Source organism: Panicum hallii, chromosome 6 (genome assembly GCF_002211085.1).
Source record: "Panicum hallii strain FIL2 chromosome 6, PHallii_v3.1, whole genome shotgun sequence".
NCBI classification, from domain to species: Eukaryota; Viridiplantae; Streptophyta; class Magnoliopsida; order Poales; family Poaceae; genus Panicum; species Panicum hallii.
The window spans coordinates 41,482,639-41,505,741 of record NC_038047.1 but is presented as its reverse complement, the minus strand read 5'-3'; the positions used below and the strand labels follow the sequence as shown (position 1 = coordinate 41,505,741).

General features: G+C 49.4%; 3 protein-coding genes across 3 annotated transcripts; 1 reads left to right on the top strand and 2 right to left on the bottom strand.

The window, feature by feature from the left end:
* Nucleotides 1-5,297: 5,297 nt before the first annotated feature.
* On the bottom strand, nucleotides 5,298-8,723 carry LOC112896773 (wall-associated receptor kinase 3-like). Its single transcript, XM_025964905.1, has 4 exons — nucleotides 7,726-8,723; nucleotides 7,060-7,188; nucleotides 6,768-6,917; nucleotides 5,298-6,659 (listed from the first exon to the last, which is right to left on the bottom strand). Exons 1-4 carry the CDS (start codon nucleotides 8,639-8,641, stop codon nucleotides 5,461-5,463), a joined length of 2,394 nt encoding a protein of 797 aa, XP_025820690.1. The 5' UTR covers nucleotides 8,642-8,723; the 3' UTR covers nucleotides 5,298-5,460.
* A 3,494-nt stretch (nucleotides 8,724-12,217) lies between these two features.
* LOC112896775 (wall-associated receptor kinase 3-like) lies at nucleotides 12,218-16,009 on the top strand. The gene is made up of 4 exons (XM_025964907.1): nucleotides 12,218-13,133; nucleotides 13,661-13,789; nucleotides 13,956-14,093; nucleotides 14,667-16,009. Exons 1-4 carry the CDS (start codon nucleotides 12,218-12,220, stop codon nucleotides 15,854-15,856), a joined length of 2,373 nt encoding a protein of 790 aa, XP_025820692.1. The 3' UTR covers nucleotides 15,857-16,009.
* Nucleotides 16,010-17,220: 1,211 nt separating this feature from the next.
* LOC112896898 lies at nucleotides 17,221-22,738 on the bottom strand. The gene is made up of 11 exons (XM_025965021.1): nucleotides 22,499-22,738; nucleotides 21,670-21,915; nucleotides 21,340-21,552; nucleotides 20,837-20,917; nucleotides 20,674-20,760; nucleotides 20,484-20,579; nucleotides 20,331-20,384; nucleotides 19,225-20,238; nucleotides 19,081-19,120; nucleotides 18,532-18,986; nucleotides 17,221-17,744 (listed from the first exon to the last, which is right to left on the bottom strand). Exons 2-10 carry the CDS (start codon nucleotides 21,907-21,909, stop codon nucleotides 18,838-18,840), a joined length of 1,974 nt encoding a protein of 657 aa, XP_025820806.1. The 5' UTR covers nucleotides 21,910-21,915; nucleotides 22,499-22,738; the 3' UTR covers nucleotides 17,221-17,744; nucleotides 18,532-18,837.
* Nucleotides 22,739-23,103: the final 365 nt, after the last annotated feature.

Here is a 23,103-nt window from a genome sequence, read left to right as displayed (position 1 = left end):
CAGAGCAGAGGGTCTTCAGCGTGTGTCGAAGAACTGCACAGATGCAACCAAATGCAAATGTTTCATGCTGGACGCTCCTCTGAGTACAGGAGGAGCGGGAGGCGTGTGTTCCGTCGACCCAAGAAGCGTTTCTTCTGAAGCTAAGTTCTCCCCGGTCAGGCTCGCGGACGGAGAGCACGACGCCGCAGCACCAGAGGTCGTTGGATGGCCGGCGAGAGCGCGAGCGTGTCCTGGCCGTGTCGTGAACGTGGACACCGTCCAGAAGCACATGGTCAGCGCCAACGGAGCCGTGTCGCGCGCGCTCGCCGCTGGCGAGGAGGAAGTTGTTGGCCAGTGGCCAACGACCACGTCCCACCCCGGAGGCTCTCGTCGCCGTGCTCGCCTGTCGTGGCGGAGCACAACAGCAAGTCACACATCATCCCGGCACTGCAAGCCGCGCCGCGCCTCGCCGCGCATCTCTCCCTGCGCTCGCAGACAATTGCGCCGCCGCGCGCGGCCGTGCACGTTGCCGAGCGCCTGCCGCGCCGCCTCCCATGCTCCGCCCTTGCCTGCTGTCCGTGGCCATGGCCAGTGCAATGCAAGCTGGTGTCGTCACGCCTCACCGGGGAAAGGGCGTGAGGGAATCAATCATCGACTCCCGGGACGCCGCGGAGCTCCGGCGTGGAGGCGGACGGCCTTGGGCGGACAGCGAACAAAACACCGACCAGGGGGTGGACGGTATTTCATCTACCGTCCACCCCTGGGGTCCCTAGAACCGTCCGATCAAACACGAGCGGTCCAGATCGGCAGTGGACTGCGTCAACGACTCGGTCGTCCTCTCCTCGCTCCTCAGGCAGGCGCGGGAGCTTGACGCGGCGTTGCTCGGGCTCGTCGGCGAGGGCCCGCCGGCCGTCGAGGCCCCGGAAACCTCGCCGGTTCATCGTTCAAGACGAGCTCACAAGAGAAGCGCTCGCGATCCGTTCTGGGTAGAATAGAAGCGTCCGTGGCCACGGGCAATGGGACGGCCAGACGCCCGGCTTCGGCGGCTGCGCGCGGCCGCAAGCTGGTAGGTACCTCGTCGCCGTCTCTGCCGCCGCCACCGCCTGGCTCCCGGATCTAGGCGGAGAACATGTCCGTCAGCAGCAGCAGAAGGTTGATCGATGACGGCGGGCTGAAACCGCCATTACAGCGCCCGTGTGTGCCTCGTGATTGCGTCTCCAGTTAGTTCTCCCTGGTGGAAGAAACAGATCGCTACATGCTGCTGCAACTACCTCTCTGAATCTCTGATTTATGGACTGGAAGCTACCGAATATAATGTGATGAACAGCCAGCACAGATGTGTCTGCATATTCTTCAGAGAGAAGTGGCTGTCCACCCCCATCATGCATCAGCTAACCAAGAAACAACGGCGGAGTAGGGGACGACCAACTACAGACATGGTAAGAAGGCGACGGCTCTTTGGGAATTTTTCGCTCCACCACAAGCACCAACAGAAGAAATATTCTGATGAGAACAGCGACGGCACGCGAAGAGTCGAAGACACAATGGAACAGTCTTAAACCAGCAAAATTTTTGGCGAACGAACTCGCGATTGCAGCGGTACACTAAGCGTTCAACCTGGATCAGTGGAGTTCCGTCGCCGCGCCGGCGGACGCCAGGCCGTCGTTCTCTCACGCCCATCTTGAGCCTCCGCACACCGCACTGTGCAAGCACGCACGCCCGGCAATGCAGGCGGCCGCAAATCTGGGACGGATTAAATTGACCTGTACGCTTGGGGCATAGTAAAATTAAATATGCCAGGCGTCTCCAGGAACCCTTCCCTGCGGCAGCGATGGCGGTGGTAGCGGTGCCGCGATGCCCGGTGGGCGAGAACGCGCTGGCGCGGCGAGACCCTTGGCAACCCTTGTGCTCATCGGCGGAGGATTTAATGTGACGAGGTATGGCAACCGCCATACCTACGCACGGGAATGGGAGAAAAATTTTTAGGCCGCCGCCCCTGCCCTGCTCTGCTCCCCCCGCACCGCCGCCCTAAACCCCTGCCCTGCTCCCCCCGCGCCGCCGCCCCTGCTCGGCTGCTCCCCCCGCGCGCCGCCGCCCGCTGCTCCTGCTCCCCCGCGCGCCGCCCCGTGCTCCTCCCGTGCCGGCCCCTGCTCCGCCCCGCGCGCCGCCCCTGCTCCCCCCCGCGCGCCGCCCCTACTCCTGCTCCCCCCGCGCGCCGACCCCTGCTCCTGCTCCCCCCGTGCCACCCCCTGCTCCCTCCGCGCCGCCGCCCCCTGCTCCTCCCCGCGCCGCCGCCGCCGCCCCCTCTCTCCCCCCACCGCGCGCGCCGCCGCCCCCTGCTCCTCCCCGCGCGCCGCCGCCCCTGCTCCCCCCCCGCGCTCAGCCGCCCCCTCTCCCCCCCTCCCCCGCGCGCCGCCGCCACCGCCTGCTGGCCTGCTCCCCCCCGCGCGGTGCCGCCCCTGCTCCCCCCCGCGCGCCGCCGCCATACCACGATTTCGTCGCATCCTCCGCCACTGCTTGTGCTGAGTGTCGGCGGCAGGATTCGAAAATCCCAGACGGGGATGGTCTAGCTGCATCGTGGAGGCGCTGAGTTTGGCGCGGCAGGACGATCCTGTTCTCTCACTCCCGGTGCCCCTCAACAGCCGGCGGACGGCAGCGGGAAGGACAGTGTCCGCAGGGACGGGGAACCGAGGACGACGGTGTTTCGTTTATCGACCGGGTGGACGGTGTTTCATTTACCGTCCACCCCTGGGGCCACTTGAACCGTCGGATCGGGAACGGGCGGCAGGATCCTTAGCCCGTGGAGATGGGCGGGAGCGTCGCGCGGGCTGGTGTGCGGCTAAATCAGCTCGGCCCACTTTACTCCCGGGCCCACTTTACTCAGGTTCTTCACTTCATTTTGATCCACAGCTTTGCTTTGCAGTTGCAGGGGCCGCACGTAGTTGCCGGCCCAAAATCTTAGGCCCAGCAGCCAGCGCGCGTGCCGCACTAGTCTGAAACGCATGTTCGCTGTTCGCTGCGCCGGCGAAGCGATGCCTGTAACGACGATCCGGCGAGGCGGCGAGCAACAGGGGGCGCGCTGGCCGCCGGCTGCTGCGGCGCCGCCTAGCTAGGCCTTGTGCGATTGCCCCCGGCCGGTAGTTCCAGTGCAGCATCGGCCTCTGGACCCAGAGCAGCGGCCATCGGTGGCCTGTTCGTCGCCAGCGCCGTCCCTTCCTCTTCGTCCCCTAGCCGTTCTTCCCCAGCGCGTGCTGCAGCTTGTAGCGGGCAGGCTGCATGTCCGTGTCCATCCGACGACCATCCTGCGCACGAGCAGAGGCTCCTCCACCGTGCAGCTTACACTAGTGTCTAGTCGACTAGTACAAGACGGCACCGTGCAGCTGCAGTGTGTAGGAAGGTGATTGCTGTCTTCTCCGGAATAGCAGGTAAATGTTCAGCCCCATGTCTGTTTGATTCAGGATGCTGTGGATTCTGCATCTTCAGCCCGATAGTCTTTTGATGCACCTGATAACATCATGGTCCAGTTTATGTTCCGGACTGTTTGCGTGGAAGATTATAAGCGACAATGGTTGAGCTTTCTGGGTGGGTAGCAGGGAGGCTCCCTGCCCCGATCATGATGGTTCGTTGGTACCCTTGCATCCGAGACAGATGCCCGTTTCAGATAGTATGCTCTTGCGCCTGTGTGCGTTGACTTTGGTTCATCGAGACAATTCTCCGTGCACAAAAGTATTATGTTGTTGAGATTATTTCCTGGTTTCACTACTGCCTACACCAACAAACCATAATCCTACCGTGCTAACAGAATCCTACGTATGATCAGGTAGCGTTTCTTCTCTCCATTGCAGATTGAAAGTTGATGTAAATTATGCTGTTACATTCACAAACAAGTTCTCTATTTTTTTCCTGAAAGACCACAATCTTTAGTCGGGGCTTGCGCAAGAAAAATAGCTAGGCTGCACTACAGCAAGAATAAAGAGACATTCTAATGCTCTGCTTGGAACTCCTTTGTCCAGTCCTCACAACTGACTGGATCAGTGGAACACATAGTTGGCAAGACCATTTCGTATTCAATCGACAAACACAAAGAGTAAGCAGTGGTCACGTTATAGTTTAGGGTTAATTGGATCTATGCTATTACAATTATCACGCTTCGGAGATATACTATTACTATTCACGATATTATAAACATGCCATTATAATTTTACAATTTTTAAAAATACACCGCTACTTACTTACCTCTTCCATGTGTTTCTAAAAAACTTATGAACCAAAATACCCGCTCTGTATTTTTTTTCCTCTCGTCCCCTCTCCTCTCACTCATGACGTCCGGTGCTACTGCTCCCCTTCGCCGCGCTCCTCTCCGTCAACTCCCCCAACCGCCTCCTCGTTACCATCACGGCGTAGCGGCCGTCTGCTCCCTCACGATTCGGGCTCTTTGGTGAACATGGTTGCAGGGCACATGCATGCTTGGTGCATGGCATGTGGACCAGTAGATAGTAGTGTTTCGCTTTCTTCCAAAAGAAGCTGCGATGTCCTGGTCTCTCTCTAGCGTGAGTCACAAGCGAGTGCCAAGAATTCAGGCAGGGAGAGGGAGCTCGGTAGAATGACGCCGAATCGATCGCGTGGTAAAGCTGCCGGACCGCAGCTTCTCTTTTGGCGCTTCCTACTCCAGATCTGCCGCCCCCGCGCTGCCCTCGGGTGCTGCTGGCGCCACGCGTGCCCATCCTCCACCGCCACGCGGGGCGGTGCCGAGCCGGAAAGCCGCACGCGCGACCGCCCAGGTGGCCGAGCCAGACCGCGGCGCGCGGACGCGCGGAGCTGGGCCGGAGCGCCGCCGGCGCGGCAGGACGGGCGGCCGAGCCGGATCGCGGCAGCGGCGCGATAGGCCGGGAGGAGGGAGCGCGCCGAGAATCTTGCGGACGTGCGAGGGGCAGAGCGGACCGCGGCGGCGCGCGGATGCGCAGGGCTCGGCTGGAGCGGGGCGTGCGCAGGGCAGGCCGGGAGGACGGCGGTCGGTGGACGCGCAGGGCCGGGGTCGGAGGACGGGCGGCGGACGTGGCAGTTGTGATGTAGCTTTTGACTTGGAGAGAGAGAGAGAGAGAGAGGAGAGGATGAGATAGGGGAGGGGAGGAAGAAAAACGAGGGTATTTTGGTCTAAAATTTTTTATAAACAGGTTGAAGTGGGACGTAATGGTATATCTTCTTGAATTGTGAAATTGTAATATTATATTTACATCATCGTGAATAGTATGGTATATCTTCGAATTACGAAAATTGTAATGTTAGATATCCGATTAATCCTATAGTTTATAACCAGCCCGCAATGCAAAATTAACGGGAGATAAAAATTTTAAAAAGGTAAATAGGATTTATAATTTAGAAAATAACATAGGAAATGACCTTTTTTTTTTCCTTCCTACTACTTCCTAGGTATTTGGACTGAATATAGAAGCAACATTGTTCAATACAGCATAATATCATCTACCTTGCTGATGACAATGTTTCCTCTTCAATTATATATTGCCTACTTACTTCAGTAGAAACTTGTTCGGTTGACATCCAGTGAGCCATAGTTTCATCATCGCCATATTTTCTTGATTTTGTATTCCACGGAACATGTTTCTTCTTAACTAGTAATAGATTCTCAAGTGTCATCTCTACTTCTCTCATTGTAGGCCGATCTTCTCCCTTCAGTTTAGTACACATTGCTGCCAGTGTGGCTACTTCTTGGACTTCTCCGTCTTCTTCCTCTATAACTTGAGGATCTATTATATCAAACAATTTGCCTTTCGTCAATAGTGAGACAAAATATGAAACAATGCCATCACCACCATCAGATCTATACCCAAATGGTTTCTTCCTTGTAAGCAATTCTATAAGAAGAACCCCGTAGCTGAAGACATCACTCTTGTCTGTTAGTCGGCCTGTGTAATAGTACATTGGGTCTAAGTAACCAATTGTACCTTGAATCGCTGTAGTTATACCTGTCTGATCAATTGGGATATATCTTGAAGCTCCAAAGTCTGATACCTTGGCAGTTAAATTGTCATCCAGAAGTATATTCGAGGACTTAATATCTCTATGAAATATTGGCATTGAGGCTGCTGAATGTAGATAGGAGAGCGCTCTAGCCACTTCTAGTGCAATCCGTATCCTGTCATCCCATCTAAGTGATACAGGTCCTTCAACGTGAAGATGATGATAAAGAGTTCCATTCGATATGAACTCATAAACTAGTAGTGGAACCTCTGTCTCAAGGCAACATCCTAAAAGCTTCACGACATTTCTATGGTTCACTTGAGAAAGAACCGCAACTTCATTTATGAATTCATCAATTTCTCTTTGCACTACAATCTTTGATCTCTTGACTGCCACGACATGCAGATCTAGAATTCCTTTGAACACAACACCATGTCCTCCACCACCAACTACGCGAGATCTATCAAAATTGTCTGTAGCCTTCTCCAGCTCCCTTAATGTAATTATCATCCTTTCGCCAATGTCCGCCTTATGCGATATCATTTGCTGCAATAATAAACCATGATTTTGGTTGAAATATTTCTCTTTCATCTTCTTCACCTTTCTCTGCTTGAGTTTCCGAATTATGAAGGGAGCACCAAATGCTAGAAGCAAAAGACTTGTACCACCAGATACTCCTAGCCCGATGCCTAAACCTGAAACTGAAATATAAAATGTTTGGGGGTTAAAATTCATGTACCTCGTGCAAGCGAACAGATTAAGTGGGGGATCGGATGAATTAGCGATAGGTTCACAAAGTGGCTTGTCACCTGGGGATGAGTTCTTTATTGTAACGCATCCCCCTTTTCTGGAAGAATTTCCATCGGTTCCAGTTGGACATTGACAGTGGAAAGCTCCAGGCACGTTTAGGCAGGTGCCATAGCACGAGTAGGCTTCCTGGTTCAAACACTCGTTTATGTCTGGAACAAAAAATATACAATAATCATTCATGGGAACATAGCGTATGTTCGGAAGCAAAGCAAAGCAAATCAGGCAAGAATTAGTGTACTAGTTGTAGAGATAATGTTCGATCAGCAATCTTGTTTGCATTTTTGTACGTACCTTGGCATCCATCTGGGGCAGAAGCATTTCCGTAATACCCAGAAGGGCACTCACAAATAAAAGACCCTAATACATTTGTGCAGATGCCATAACATGGGTAGATGTCTGGAGACTTACATTCGTCGATATCTAGAGAAGAACAAATTAAAACGTCATTGATCAGGAGGGGATGTTAAGTACCGTACTGTGCAGATTCATGTATGGATAGTACTCTCTCCATTTGAAATTGAATTAGTAGGTGTATACTATGATTTCATAAAATCAAACTTCACAAATTCTGACCAACAGTCATTCAACGTATAAGAAATTAAGAATGCTTAGTGCACACGTGCTATACATATAGATTCGTATTCCAAAAATTCTTTACTATGATGTTGACTTTGTAGCCAATTGGTGATAAGAGAAATCAATGGTTCGAAACATACCTCCAAAGATGTTCTACATCGTAATGAGCCTACTTAACATGTAACATTTTCTATTTTAAAATAATTATTTTTTAAGATATTATTGGTCGAAGATGGAGATGTTTAAATTTAACTGAGTCTAAAAGTTGCTATATTTTGGGACAAAGGTGGTATAAAAATTTGCTATATACCTCCGCAGACTTTAGTAAATCCTAATACGCCTACTTAATTAAAAACAAAGGGAGCGCGAGTGTATGGTTACCTTGGCATCCATCCAGGATGTAAGGGTTGCCTTGATAGCCAATACCGCAGGCGCACCGACGCCCACGATCGGGAACATTATTACCTGCGTCGACGCATCTGCTGCTGGAGCTGACGCATTCGCTGGCGACTCCGTCCCTGTATACAGACGGGCACCCTGTGTGGTTGATCACCCAGTCGAGCGTGGCCGGGAGCGCCTCAGGAAAGTAGCCGTAGACACTGCCGGCGACCTCGTCGGCGTAGCTAATCCCCTTGTCAACCAAGTAGACGGCAGCTTCGGCGTAAGCTGATGCGTTGAGCTTGTTGACCTGGATGTTGTAGGAGTCGTAGCCCAGGACGATGCTCGCCTGGCAGCAGCCGACGCCGGCGCAGGCGCCGCTGGACTCGACGACGATCCGGCGGTCGCCGTCGAGCGGGCAGACGGCAGCGCAGGAGGCGATCAGGCTGCCATCGTCCCCGCCGCGGAGCTGGACCAGGGCGCCGCAGCCCACCAGCGCGACGCTGCTCCTGGACTCGGACAGGAAGAAGGGCCCGCCGAGCGGGAGGCCCCGGCCCCACAGCCCGCTCGCGGCGCTGGCCCCGGCGCCGATGACCGTGTGCAGCAGCCGGCTGCTGTTGATGCGCACCGTGCCGTTGGGGACGGAGATCTCCAGCACCTGCACGGTGCCGTCGCCCAGGAACAGCTTCGGCGGCTGGAAGGAGCGGTCGCAGGTGAGGTTGAACCAGGCGGCGTGGTAGCACCCGGGCTCGACGCCGAACGGGTACGGGATGTCAGTGCCACCGCAGCTCCTGGTGCAGTTGTTCCTCCCCGGGCCGGTGGTCGCCGCCGCCGCTGGTGCCGCGCCGCCGAGCAGCAGCAGTACTGTGCCGACAATGGCAGCCGAGGCTGCAAATCCTCTACTAGCTGCCTTCCTCATGTGGACTGCAGAGCAGCAGAACAAGAGGGCGGCGGCTTGATGCAAATACTCAAGCAGTGACGAACTGGGAGCAAGTATGAGGCAGAGGCCAGACCGCCAGAGAGAGAGAGCAGAAGCGAGATGGAAAATGCTATCTTGCTTTCTTATTAAATACAAAACCGTTTATTGGTCGTGGTCGTCGTGGAATCAGCTATTCTGCAGTACTGCAGAGGTTCCCTTCTGCCTCTCGAGGAGAAAAAAAAAATTGAAAAGAGAACGCGTGCGCTGTCTTGACTTGGCTTTACGCGCGCCAGGTCTTCTCCTCCGTCCATCGAGTAACCCGGTTCTGCCAATCATATGGTGGTGCCCTGGTCGTGCGGGCACGGGGATCTCATCGAAGGCCTCTTGCTCGTGCAGCGACCGCTCCAGCAAGCTTTCTCCATAGAGGTTTCCGGTCAGTCCGTCACCAACTCCCCATCGTCGAGTCTTCGTCATGTGCCGGTGGTTACGAAGGCGACACCCACCCATATCCACATGTCTCGTCTTCGAAAGGGTGACGAGGTCATGGGTATATATATATATATATATATATATATATATATATATATATATATATATATATATATATATATATATATATATATATATATATGAGAAAGCCTAAGGTCCGGCAACTCGGCACGAGACACTATTTTTTTTGCCTAGTCCAAGCACAGCACGGCCCGATGTTCATTGTGTCCGGGCCGGCACGGCCCGGTACTTCATACCGTGCTTGGGCTGTCACCATGGCACGGTGGACGGCCCGGCCCGGCACGGATTTTAGAGCCCGGTCCGAAATGTCCCGTTAACTTTACCTCCACTTCGACCCCATAAATCACCCCGACGTGCTCGGTTCCGGTTCTCCCCACAACCCCAAACCTTACCCATTGCTCCTAGACTCGGGGATCAGGGACCGCTCACCTTCACAGAGACACGCACGGACGCACGCGCCTCCACCTTCCCTCGTCCCTCCCGGCTGCTGCTGCAGTGGCTTGTGCTCCCAGGCTCCCATCTGCTGGCTGGCAGGCGATGGCCACAGGAAGCAGGCAAGTGGCGGAGCACAGGGGTGGCCGTGGCGAGCATGGCGACGGTGAAGCACAGGAGCCAGGAGGTGGAGACGGCGCGCAGGCGGTGGAGACAGCAGCGAGCGGGCGCACGGGCGGTGGACGACACGAGCACGACGGAGTTCCCGTGCTTTTCGGACCAGCCCGGCACAAAATGGATCACAAAATGAACTTGCGGGCTCGTGCTTGGCCGAGGACGCGGTACGATGGGCGGCACTGTAAGATCCGTTAGCAGGGTCATGCTGGGTCTGGCCCGGGCCAGCCCGAGCTCGTGCCGGACCGTGTCGGGCGGTCCGAATGGTAGTCTATGGGCCACCCTACGCTACATGCGCATCAGACATGACCGGGAAGGGCGATGAACGCTACAGCAGCGTGGGCCTGCCGGAGAGAATCGACGATAGCACCACCAAGCAGGATGGGCCTTTCGCCTTTGCCAAACCTACTAAACGCGGTGGCAAATCACGGGTGGGCCAAAAGCTGGGGGCTTAACAATCCTCATTTGAAAGTGAAGAGGCCATAAGCATGCATGGCCTGCAAGCATGCATGGCCACGCGGGGCCGGCGGGGGAATCCTGCTGCGATCCATCGGTAGCCACCCCGCGTGATGGATGCCGCCCGAACCTGGCACAATCTGAACTTACTTTGCAGGTACATTAATTATCCTGGGGGATTAGCAGCTTGCATGTCCGGTAGCTAGCTGTAAAGCACGTACTGTTGGATGCAGAAGAAGAAGAAAAAAAGAGATCCAGCCACATGATTCACGAATCAGGACCCATTTCCTCGTTGCTTAATTGGTGACTAGTTTGGTTCTTGATAGCTAATTGGCAGAGATCGACCGAGTACGTCTAAGACGCGAACACTACTACAAAGCGACCGAGGAGGCAGATCAGAGATATGAACTCTGCATGCGCTGATACTAATGGTGATTGCTCGACTGAAACGCAATGTTTACGGGGGTGCAAATCGGTGATCATTAGGGGGCATCTCAACCCTGTTTAGTTTAAATATTTGTACTACTTTTTTAAAATAGAATCTTATTTTAGAAAAGTAGTTTGTACTACTTCTTCAAAATAGAATCTCATATGGGTGAAGCTGCCTCTAGATATATATCTAGCTAGTGGAGAGAGACTGAGATGTCTAGCAGGAGTGGTTGCGATCATGGAGACGAGGGCGGCGATAGGCCGGAGATATATATCATGGAGACGATCATGACAGCGCGCGAAACCTAGCAGGAGTGCATCGCGGTGGCTGTGGCTGCAGCGGTTCTGCCAGCACACAAATTGCTCGCCATGTACGATCCGTCGATTCGCCAGCCACAGCTGCATAAGAAGAGAAACACAAGAGTAGAGATGTGGATCACAAGTGGAAGATGTTAAACTAAGGAATTGAGGCTAAAATTCCTCGCTGCCGTCGGTCTGGTTGCCGCTGCCGCGGACTCGCTCGCTCCCAGTCGCCGTGGATTGGCACCTTGCTGCAGCGGGTGCGGTGGATTCCCTCCCCGGCCGTCTCCGCGGATTCGATCGCTTGCCATCTTTGATAGGATCGCTCCTGCATGCTACTGCCACCAGCCTCCGCCGAGTCGAGCAAGCGGTGCCACCTGGTGGCGCTGTGCCTCCGCAGCGCGGGAGCCCGATATTTGTCGTATTTTTTTCCCAGATCTCAGCACACAACTATTTCTATCCGGCGGTCTGGTCCAAAACAGCTGTAAAATTAATCGGCTCACCAGCCACCCAAGCATCAAATTTCCGGAAAAACTTCCGTAGGTTTAATTTACAGGAGTTTTAGATTGAACACGGGCTTCCAAACAAACCCTTGTCATTTATTTCTACACCTCAGGCCACCTGAGTTAGGCTCAGCTTGTTCGTATGCGCATGACACATGCATCTCCAAAGTTGTAGGTAGTTTCATTCGCCTTTTTGCCAAAGCTGCTAGCAGGGGCCGGGTCATAAACAAATCGCACGCGCGCCCCTTGCGTGGGCCAAAAGCTGGGGCTTAATGATCCTCATCAGATAGAATCTTTAGAACAAGGTGAAAAGGGCTAATGAGCATGTCGTGCAACCACCACGTGTTTTCTGGTGCCCGCGTGATGCCCAAAGCTGGCCTGGTCTGAACTATATCTGCAGGTATGTGTATTATTACAGGGGATTAGCTTGCATTGCTTGTCGGTATTAGCTGTGTAGAGTACTGTAATGTTGGATGCAGGATCGGCAAATCCAGCCACGTGATTCACGGAATCAGGACCCGTCGTTTCCTCGTTGTTTCGTAACTTTGGTCTAATTTAATGTGCTAGCTTGGTATAGTGGAGGAGCAGAGGCTAATGAGTACATACGCCAACACTATATAGTGGCTGAACAGTGCTCCACTCGAAGAAACAGTGTTGGAAGAACAATTAATTAACCCGGTACAGTCGCCATTAGGAGTACTAGCTAGCTAGTGGAGAGAGACTGAGCCATCTAGCAGCGGTGCTTGCGACCATGGAGAGGAGGGTGGTGGGGATGATAAGCACGCGATCGGTGCTATTCGCGGTTGCTGTTGCGGCAGCGGTGCTGCCGCCGCCGCCGCCAGTGTCGGGGGCGGGGGCGGCCACCGACGACGATGTAGCGTCGTTGCCCGGCTGCACCAGCCGGTGCGGCAACATCAGCATCCCGCACCCGTTCGGCGTGGAGCCCGGCTGCTTCCTCCCCGGCCTGAACGTCACCTGCAGGAACAGCACGTCCGGCGTGCCCGAGCTCTTCCTCGGCGACGGCACCGTGCAGGCGCTCGAGATCTCCATCCCCAACGCCACGGTGCGCATCAACGCCACCTTCGCCTACTTCCCCGGCAGTAATGGCACCTACGACCCCAGAATCGGGCCCAACAACATAACAAATGGCACATGGAGCGGCGCTCTCGGGGAACCCTACACTCTAGGGTGGTGGAGTAACAAGCTGTTTGTGCGCGGGTGCAACGTCCAGGTCGTCGTCGTCGGGGATCGCGGCCGGGCCCTGAGCAGCTGCGCCGCGTTGTGCGACTGGGACGACGACGACAGCAGCTGGTTTACTCCCGTGACCCCGGACTGCTCCGGCGTCGGATGCTGCCAGGCGAATATCATGGAGGAGCGCAGCAGCTACGAGTTCAAGGTACTCCGGATGAACGGGATGCCGGGCCCCACCTCCGACGCCATTGTCTGGATAGTGGATTCGGAGTTCATCAGCTCCCATCCCAATTTCCACGAAGGGTTTCATTTGGGGCGGCACCCTGCGGTGCTCGACTGGAGGATCAACCACACGACGTGCTACGGCAACGCGTCCTCGGCAGCGTGCCACAGCAGCCACAGCCTTTGCCGGAATTCCACTGGTGGCCTTCAGGCTCACCTCTGCGACTGCGCTCAGGGCTACGAAGGCAACCCTTACATTACCAACGGATGCAAAGGTAATGAATGGTCTAGTACTAAATAGATAGATAACTCTGCAGTTTTAAATTATAGATTAGCAAATATACCCGTGCATTGTTACGGGAAGCCATATAAATATATCGATTAGTATATATATTTTATAATAACATAGTACGTGTCGGTCGGGGACTCCAGTTTTTTTCTATTTTACTCGCCAAACGCTAATTCTAAACGGTTTCAATCCCTTAACTAAATATATGGTCACCCGGATTCCAATTAGAACTTCGATTGACGGCAAAGAAATCATTACTTGCTGTAGTAATAATATATATATAGAGAGAGAAAAGACAGAGATAGAGATTTTTTTTTTACTTTTCTAACTTTTACTATATATATCATATCTATATGTATAGTTAAAGCTATATACTTAAAAAAAAATTTATAACCATCTATAGTTTAGAATGGATGGAGTAACCCAACATCATCTTGAGTTACTAATTTCCTATCCCTGTTTATGAACATCTATACCAATATAATGGGTGTTACAAGCTCACTGTTGGCTCAGATATCAACGAATGCGACGATCTAGAGACGTACCCGTGTTATGGCGTCTGCAGCAACACGGAAGGGGGACACCAGTGCCAGTGCCTTCCTGGCTTCGAGGGCAACGCCTCTGTACCAACTGGATGCAAAGGTACCATATCGCAAATAAATAGTATGAGAAGCTTCATTCAGGCCACTGAATTGCTATGGAAAATCTCTCTCATCGATCCTGCTGCTCATTACTGATTCAGTACATGTATGGCTTGCTTCTCCAATGTGTAACTTGTTCATATGTTCGCTACGCTGCATCTTTCCAGACATTGACGAGTGTGCACATCCCGATCGACACTCATGCTACGGACTTTGCATAAATATGCCTGGAAATTTCCACTGCCGATGTAAGGATGGAACCTATGGTGATCCCTTCACAAAAGGGGGCTGCAGCTCCCCCACAGGTGACAATGCACGCTGAACTCTGTTACATGTGTGACCTGATTTTTGTTTTCTTGAGATGCACAGTTGCCCGATTAAAATTCTTACTCTTTAGTCACATATTCATATTGCTAGGGTATTATAACCCCCGCTCCGACATGCTCCCTCCATTCACAGATGATAGTCTTATTTGGGATGGGCACAATGACCAAGGCAAAAAACGTTACTTATCAATCCTACTTATCCCATCATTATTTACCTCATGGAAACAAGCAACATTTAATGCTTAAACTGGTACCGATGCGGTAAACTTCGCGGGCCACGTACAAAACATCTGTTTCCCGAGGTATCGGTGCTTAACAGCCGCCGCGAATTTAATTTTACGCAGTTAATTCGCGTTGGTCCCGGGATGCAACCGGCTGCGGGCTCAAACAAGACTATCAACTGTGAAAATCTCAGATTTTGAAATAAGACTATTATCTGTGAATGGAGGGAGTAGTTGATAGTCATATCTAAATAATTAACCCTTTCTCTATTGAACTTGTTCGCTGGTCATCCAAATAACTATGATAATGACTCTTAATTATATGTTTCAGGTTGGAAAATCGGGCTAGGAGTTGGCGGTGGCGCAACTTTTTTACTTTTGGCGCTTGGTGCACCCTTCATAACACGTAAAATCAAGCTGCATAAGGCTAAAAGGAAGAAAGAAAGATTTTTCAAGCAAAATCATGGGCTGCTACTCCAACAATTGGTATCACGTAAGTCGGATATTGGTGGAAGGATGATCATTACCTTGCGGGATCTAGAGAAGGCAACAAACAAATTCGATTCATCTCACAAAATTGGTGGTGGAGGGCACGGTGTTGTGTATAAAGGACTTCTAGACCTACAAGTTGTTGCCATCAAGAAATCAAAAATTATAGTACAAAAAGAAATTGATGACTTCATAAATGAGGTTGCAATTCTTTCCCAAATCAACCATAGGAATATTGTCAAGCTCCTTGGGTGTTGTCTTGAGACTGAAGTCCCACTGTTGGTTTATGAGTTTATATCGAATGGAACTCTTGATCATCATCTTCATGTTGAAGGCACCATATCACTCTCTTGGGATGACCGACTGAGGATTGCTCTCGAAATTTCCAAAGCTCTAGCCTATCTACATTCAGCTGCTTCAACACCAATACTTCATAGAGACATCAAGTCATCTAACATACTTCTTGATGACAATTTAACAGCAAAAGTATCTGACTTTGGAGCTTCAAAGTACATCCAGATTGATCAGACTGGAGTGACTACAGCCGTCCAAGGAACCATTGGCTACTTAGATCCCATGTATTATTATACATCTCGACTAACGGACAAGAGCGATGTTTTTAGCTTTGGTGTTCTTCTTATAGAACTGCTTACTAAAAAGAAACCATTTGTCTACCGGTCTGATGATGGTGAAGGTCTTGTTTCACATTTTGCATCACTACTCACTCAAGGTACCTTGGTTGACATAATAGATCCTCAAATCATAGAAGAGGAGGGTGAAGCAGTCGATGAAGTTGCCGCTCTAGCGGTGAAGTGTACAAAACTGAATGGAGAAGATCGTCCCACAATGAGGGAAGTTGAGATGACACTAGAAAACTTGAGAGGCACAAAGAAGCAGATTCATCATAATATGACTTCAAGGAAGAAATACGAGAAGGATCATTACATGTCATCTAGAGAACTCACTCTAGACACAAGCAGACAGCACACCATGGAAGAGGAAATATTATTGTCGGCAAGGTATCCTCGATGAGATACCGATGTGGCCTGAACAAAAATGTTGCCTTCTATATCCATTTAATTCCCAAATGCATTGTTGCTCTTGTTCTCTTTTGACTGCCTTGGAAGTGTTTTACTCTTAGACATCCGCATGGAAATTGTAATAAGCTGCAAGTACGAGTGCGTCCATGTCTTCTTTTTTTGTTTTGTTTTTGCTGAGAGCAATTCATTCTTCAGTTTGTTGCAAGGGATGAGGATGAGCTCCTAACCACACCTGACACCTTTCTCTCCCTGAGTGAGGCTCAGCTCTTGGTACACGCATGAATTTTCGTGGGTCCTGACCTGTGGGAAGTATCAAAGCGTGTGGCTTCGCCAAACAATGTGAATGAGGTGGGGGTGGTTGTGCCGTTGTTATCATCATAACTTTACCAGACACCATATCGCGGCTGCATGCCGGCGGCATCGGTGCTTTTGGCACTCGGTGTGCCCTTCATAGCAAGTAAAATCAAGGAACATGATAAGGTTAAAAAGATGAAGGATAGGTTTTCAAGCAAGATGATGTGTTGTTAGTTTGTTACTCCAGCAGCTGGTGTTGCAAAACTCAGGTATTGGTGCAAAGATGACCATTATTACCTTAGGGGAGCAAGATAAGGCCACAAATAATTTTGATGCATCTCATGAAGTTGGATGTCACAAAGTCATTGGTTGCTACTCCACCGTGGAGGCCACGGTATTTTGTATAAACGACTCTTACAGTCTATAGACCTGCAAGAGGTGGCAATCAGGATCAGGTTCAGAGTAACCAACATTGCATTGTCCTTTCTTTTCAAAATAACATTGCATTGTCCTGCCAATGATCTAGTGCCCAGACCCAGGCGTCCCAGTTGCTGGAACCACATGCATAGGCATCATGCTCAACCTTCATGTTTCCATGAACATATTCTGGATTTTGTTCAACTCCAGTGTTTCATAAAAGATCTCCTTTTGTAGATGCATTCAAGAAACGATGATGAGAGCAGCTCCAGACAGTGCAGGAGCAGTAGCTAGCGAACTTGTCTCGCCCTTAGCTAGCGAACCACGCGTTTCCTGGAACATGGGAACAATTTCATTCCAGCCTTGTAAAAACCTTCCGCGAGGTACACGTTCCACTCGCCCCCAAGCATGTAACTAGCAACAGCAGTCCTTGGTTCCAGGGAAAAAAATCATCTTCAATGATTTAACAACCACTCAACATATGACCTCGTGACTTAGTCCCGTCCAAGGAAGCAGCTTCCTCGTTCAACAGCCAGAAATTAGAAGTGCGTTTGAGATTGAATTATCTCAAAAGTAAAGAGATGGAATCTGAACATGATGATGGCAGTATGTAGCAAAAATCACCTCATTGAGAGCCCAAAAAAATTGCTCGGTGCTTAAAGTACACCATATGTGCCTGATATTTAAATCTAGTACTAGTCGTAGAATATTAGACCAGAATTACATTGAACAAAAACAAACGTGAAATCTTTAGTGAATACAAAAAATTACACACAAGTTCATGAGTTCCCTTGATACTTCCGTACTGCCAAGTGATATCTGTGGCCTTCCTGAGTTTTTCTTTTTCTCAAACACGCAGGCGATCCGCATATTAGAGAGAAAGAGAATACAACTGGCCCCTTGCTAAACAACCGCATCACCTCCAAAGGTGAGGCTTGACCAGGTTGCAGAAACACTTTAAACACAATCACCCGTTAAAGAAAGCACAATATCCGATCAGCAAACTAGATCAAGGAATTATCCTAGGTATATAGACACGAGACCGTTAGGCTAATAGCCGCTTCGCTCAGTGTCAATCTTGAATTATAAGCCTTTATATGTACAACAAGCATTAGAGTCCTTGCGTCAGGCTACTGTTTGCCTCATTCTTTGTCCTGTCAACATTTTGTCTGCACAAAAAGGGATGCTTCTGTATCAGATATGGAAAAACAAGTGTCTCTACATTAAGTGTACAACACAGATGTTACTACAAATTTTTGTTGGCATCTATTTCATATCGCAGTCTGAAGTATAGGTATGGTTGATCCAAAATTAATGACAAGAAATTAGTAACATTTTCCAAATCTAGTTTGTTTATGGTTCCCTCAATTCGGGCCGGATTTTCCAAAATGTAGGCATCATCGAACGCAGTCTATGATGGGGAAGAAACCCACAGACTGCCTCAACGATGAGAAACCAGCCTATCTTCCTCAGGATTAGGAAACAAACTGGGAAGGGTGATGAACACAACGAGCAGCCTTAGTTGCCTCAACGATGAGAAACCAGCCTATCTTCCTCAGGATTAAGAAACAAACTGGGAAGGGTGATGAACACAACGAGCAGTCTTAGTTGCTTCAGTATTATCTGACAACCCAAACCCAGTACTTAAATGGTGAAACTAGAAATCAAAATTGAGGAAGACCGGCAGGGCTTTGCTGTTCGAGAGGGCTCTCTAAGAATGGCTTCCATTTACACCATTCCCCTTCTTCTATCCCTCTCAAAGAAAGATACATTTTTAAAGTGTCATAAGATGCAACTAGACACTAACTAATAAATGTATTACAGATAGCAAGTATTTGGATATCAAGAGCAGAAGAGATGGAGATAAAGGAAGCTCACATTGACAAAATAAACGCACTACGAATAGCAAGTATTTGCATATCAAGAGCAGAAGAGATGGAGATATAGGAAGCTCACAGTGAAAACTGCTCCATCTGACTGGCCTGGCTGCAGAATAATCTGGCAATTCAAGGCTTCATGTATGTCTTCTTTGTACCTTGCTGACATGTGGCTAGGTTTCATCAGTACATCACATGGAATTGCAAGCTATTCAAGACAAGGCAAAGGCATAGATAAGAAAAGATTGCACGCAGCATTCCACTCTCGGGTGTTCATATACAAGTATACAATTATGCCTATACAGGAAAACAGTACATTCCAATAGCTAATTTTCTTGCTCAATATATCCACAGAGAAAATAACAACCATTGGTATCAACTTTTATCAAGCCAGGGATACTTCAAGTGAGGACTTTGCCAGCCACAACAATCCAGGATCGTTCCTTTTCAACACCAGGTAAGTCTCTGCACGCCCAATCTCATCTGATATGACATCCTCACAGAAGCCGATCAATTCAAGGACCTCCATTGCAGCTGGTTTTGGAGTAAAACGAGAGTAAACAATTAGTATGCACTACATTTAAAGACTCTAGTGAGCAATGACAACTGGTAGAGCTAACAGGAATACCTTTATAGTTTGCTACACTCCTTTGGAAATGTGGATTCGACTGTAGATGTGGCAAATGAGAAGGATTTGTAAGAATTTGCTTTAGCAAATGAATGCTATATCATAATATGCAAGAATAACGAAATTAAAAACAGGCAACTATACCTTACGCAATCTCTTATACTTAATATCGTTTGGGTGCTCTATCACATTCTTGATAATCTTAAAAAGTGTTTGAATAGCAGAATCTGCCTCTGTAGGTGTTGCTTGCAACCGGAGCATTTCAATGGACTTCTGGAGTCGTGCACAGAGGGCTGCCACGGGTTCTTCGATCCTTTGCAGCTCATTGCTGTTTAAATCACCAAAATGATCGTCAGGATCAGGTTCCGACTTCAAAACTGTGGACTTTCTACTCTGCTCTGTTATCACTTGTGTCTCATCTCCAGATTTTGGAACAACTAGACAAGTAGTATCATCAGGATCAGGTTCTTCACCATGCTTGCCATCGATGACCAACTTCTGGTTGACAACAGTATTTAAGGAATCATCAGGGTCAGGCTCGGACTTCAAAACTGTGATGTTGTTTGTCAGTTCACTATCCACTTCCATCTTGTTTCCAGATTCCAGAACGAATCCATTAGCACCATCATCAGGATCAGGTTCGCTATGGTGTCTTCCATCAAACCTCAGCTCCTGATTCAGAATATTAACATTTTGGGAGTCATCAGGATCAGGTTCTAGGCAACCAACGGAACTTTGCTTGCCAACATCATTAGGCTCAGAGTAGCCAATAGTATGCTGTCCTGCCGCTGATCTAGAACCCAGAGACCCTGATGTCACAATTGCTGAATCAATATGCATAGCATCATCTGGATCTGGCTCTACCTTCACAGTTCCCTGAACAAAAGCTTGAGGAACACCAGCTGGATTATATTCAGTTTCAGTGCCTGATACATGGTCCTCCTTTGCAGATCCATTTAAGAAACGCTGATAAGCAGCAGCCCCAGACAACGCACGAGCACTAGCCAGCGAACTTAACTCTCCCCCAAGCCTGTGACCAGCAACAGTTGTCCCTGGTTCCAGAACAAATTCATCTTCATAAGAATCAAAGACTTTGCGACCATTCAGCATATGACCTCTAGACTTGGTCCAGTCCAAGGAAGCAGCTTCCTCATTTAACTGCCACAAATTAAAAGCACATTTAAGATTGAATAAAATAAAATGTAAAGAGATGGCAACCGAATATGATCTGAGCATCTACGAAAAATTACCTGCTTATTAAGAGCAAAAAAGTTTGCATCGTGCTCAGAATGCACCATATGCGCCTGGAATTGAAATATAGGCACTCAGCGTAACATACAGAAGGCCCAATACAGTGAACAAAAACCATATGGAAATCTTTAGTGAAGCCAAAAATTACATACAAGTTCATGAAGTAGAGTCTTCTTGATACTTTCATACTTCCGGAATCCCTTCAAGTCATCTGTTCGTATGCGAAGAGATATTTCCTCCCCCATGTTCTGCATGAATAATAAGAAGTGTAAGTATATTCTCAAAAACTAGTGTTTGACCATTTTTTTCTATAATATACATATTGTAATGGCTTATGCTCACCTTATTGAAGCCTAAAATGCATTTCGGACTGACTCCTACATATCCGACAGGAGCCATTTCAGTCATGATTCCAACTCGCCATTTATGCTGAGAACATCAACAACAAAGTCAAAAAGGGATGAAACTCCATCAAGAGATAGGATTAATTCTTGGAGATCGTTACCTTGTTCATGATCGCAATTATACCAGGGTCACATGCAAGCATGTGCATTCTTTTCAGGGCTTCCGAAGGTGGAGGATTCAGCTGGCAGAGGAAAGGAAAGTAAACAGGTACAACAGCTTAAATCAAAACTGACTCATTGCACATCCAGGATCATACATATTAGAGATGTGTGTACTTGTACTAGCATGCCCTAGGGAGATAGTGGTATGAAATTGAAAAGGTTTTACAACCAACACTATTTTATATTGGACAGTAGAACAATTAGCTCAATTTTTTGTTCAGCTTTCAGTCTTTGCAAGTGGTCCTAGACAGAACTTTGTGCAAACATACACACTGATGTAGCTCCTAAAACCAATAGCCGATATTAAAAATGCATACTGCTCAGATGAACTGATTGGGGGGAAGAGTGTGCATAATTCAAGCAGGGAACTGTCTCTGCGATTGTTATAGGAGGATCCATTTCTTGTAGCCTACAGAGCAGGTGGGAGTGGGGGTTGGCTAACCTCAATCCCAGGCAAGTGAAGTGTACGAAAATCACAGAAGATGTATTGTCCCTGGGGAAGTTTGAGTGAAATCTGTGGCCTGCCTGCTGACCGTTGCCTAAGCCGCTGTTCTTCCTCATCAAATCCAATTATACGTAGATCTGGCCTGTTGCCATTGTCAGATACTTCCTCGATTTCATCATCAAAAACACCCATCATTCTTATAGGTTTTCCCTGTAACAAGAAAAACTTCAGACACAATGATTTCAACAGCCAGCTGTCATTACAATATCCACTAGCAAGTAACATGCCAATGGGTGTGTCAAATGCTGCATGCTAGCCACAGCTTACCTCACTAATAGCCGCTTCATTCAGTGTCAGGCTTGAATGTGGATCCAAAAATGGCGTGATCAACTTGGAGCCTTTGTTTGTAGATTGTGGCACAATTAGCTTCAATGTATCAGGTTTAACACTAGTCAAATCCTGCAGCAATTGCCCAAATTCTTTCACCGTGCAGCTTGGATCTGCATCCACATCAAGCTGTCTGCCCCTCCAGGTGACTGAAATTCGAGCTATTCTGCTCTCTTCCATTTGTTCCTGATACAAGACCACCTTATGCTATCAATTTCACGGAATACCCAAAAAAGAATGCGGTGATGCTAATTATCAAGTTATCAGTTCGGCAAGGAAGCTAGAGAATTAGGCATGAAAGAGCTAGAAATCTCAAGAGAATCTAATAAACACCCGGGCTCAATCATGACTCATGAACCGAGATGAGAAATCCAGATTTATATCTAAATTATTTTTAGACTGTTTCCATCCTCATATATTTTGTCAGTAGCAAAACGAGGAGTTCGAGAATTTCATCAAAGCCTTCACCCAACCAAAAGAGGGGCAATTGCCACTGGTAATAGAATACACAGCCACAACATCACAGCAGGGGAGCACCATAGAAACACATTCACTAATCTCTCAAGCCAAATTATTGCCCGAAGTTCCCCTCAAAAAAATTGGTGCCCAAAGCTAGCCCCAATTCGACCGAAATGGCCAAATTCGCCTCCCAGCAACAACCATCCGGGCCAACTTGAGCCACAGAATCTGCCGCTGATCCGACTGAACCGAACAAACAAAGAGCGAATCGAACTTGCGGGCGGGAGCGATTGAGCAACCAAGGACGCACCTAGACAGACGCGCCCCGTCGTCGAGCGCGTGAATCAGCTGGTGGAGGAAGGGGAAACCGGGTCGGGTCGCTTCCAGATGTGGGGTTAGTTCGATCGACCGCGTCGGCGCCGCCGGCCTTGGAGGCCGGATGCTTGTAGGCGACCGGAACGTTCCAGAACGCGGCGTCGACGGCGGCGGCGGCAGGCCAGCAGCTACCCGCGCGATGACGGCTGACGAGGCGTGACAGGGCGGGGTTGGTTTATGAGCACGCCGCCGTTCGCGTTCCGTCGAGTCGATTGCGTCATGCCTGACGGACAGCAGTTTACGCCGACGACTATCCCGAAGGGCCCGTTTGTGCAATTTCCTCTGTCAGATTCGCAGTTGTGAGGTGACGCTGACCCTGCATTCGAATCGTATTGGCTGGAATTTTTCTATTTCCTGAATCCTATACATCTTTTTTTTTGGCTTTTGCAAGAATAAATATATAATAGACCTATATAAAATGGTGAAAACGTAGTATAGGCTACATTTAGCTCCTAAGTACATCCGAACAGCTTAAGTGGCGCCACAAAATGGCTAGCAGCAGATGATATAGTGATCTTATGTAGCGAATGAAGTCCAATA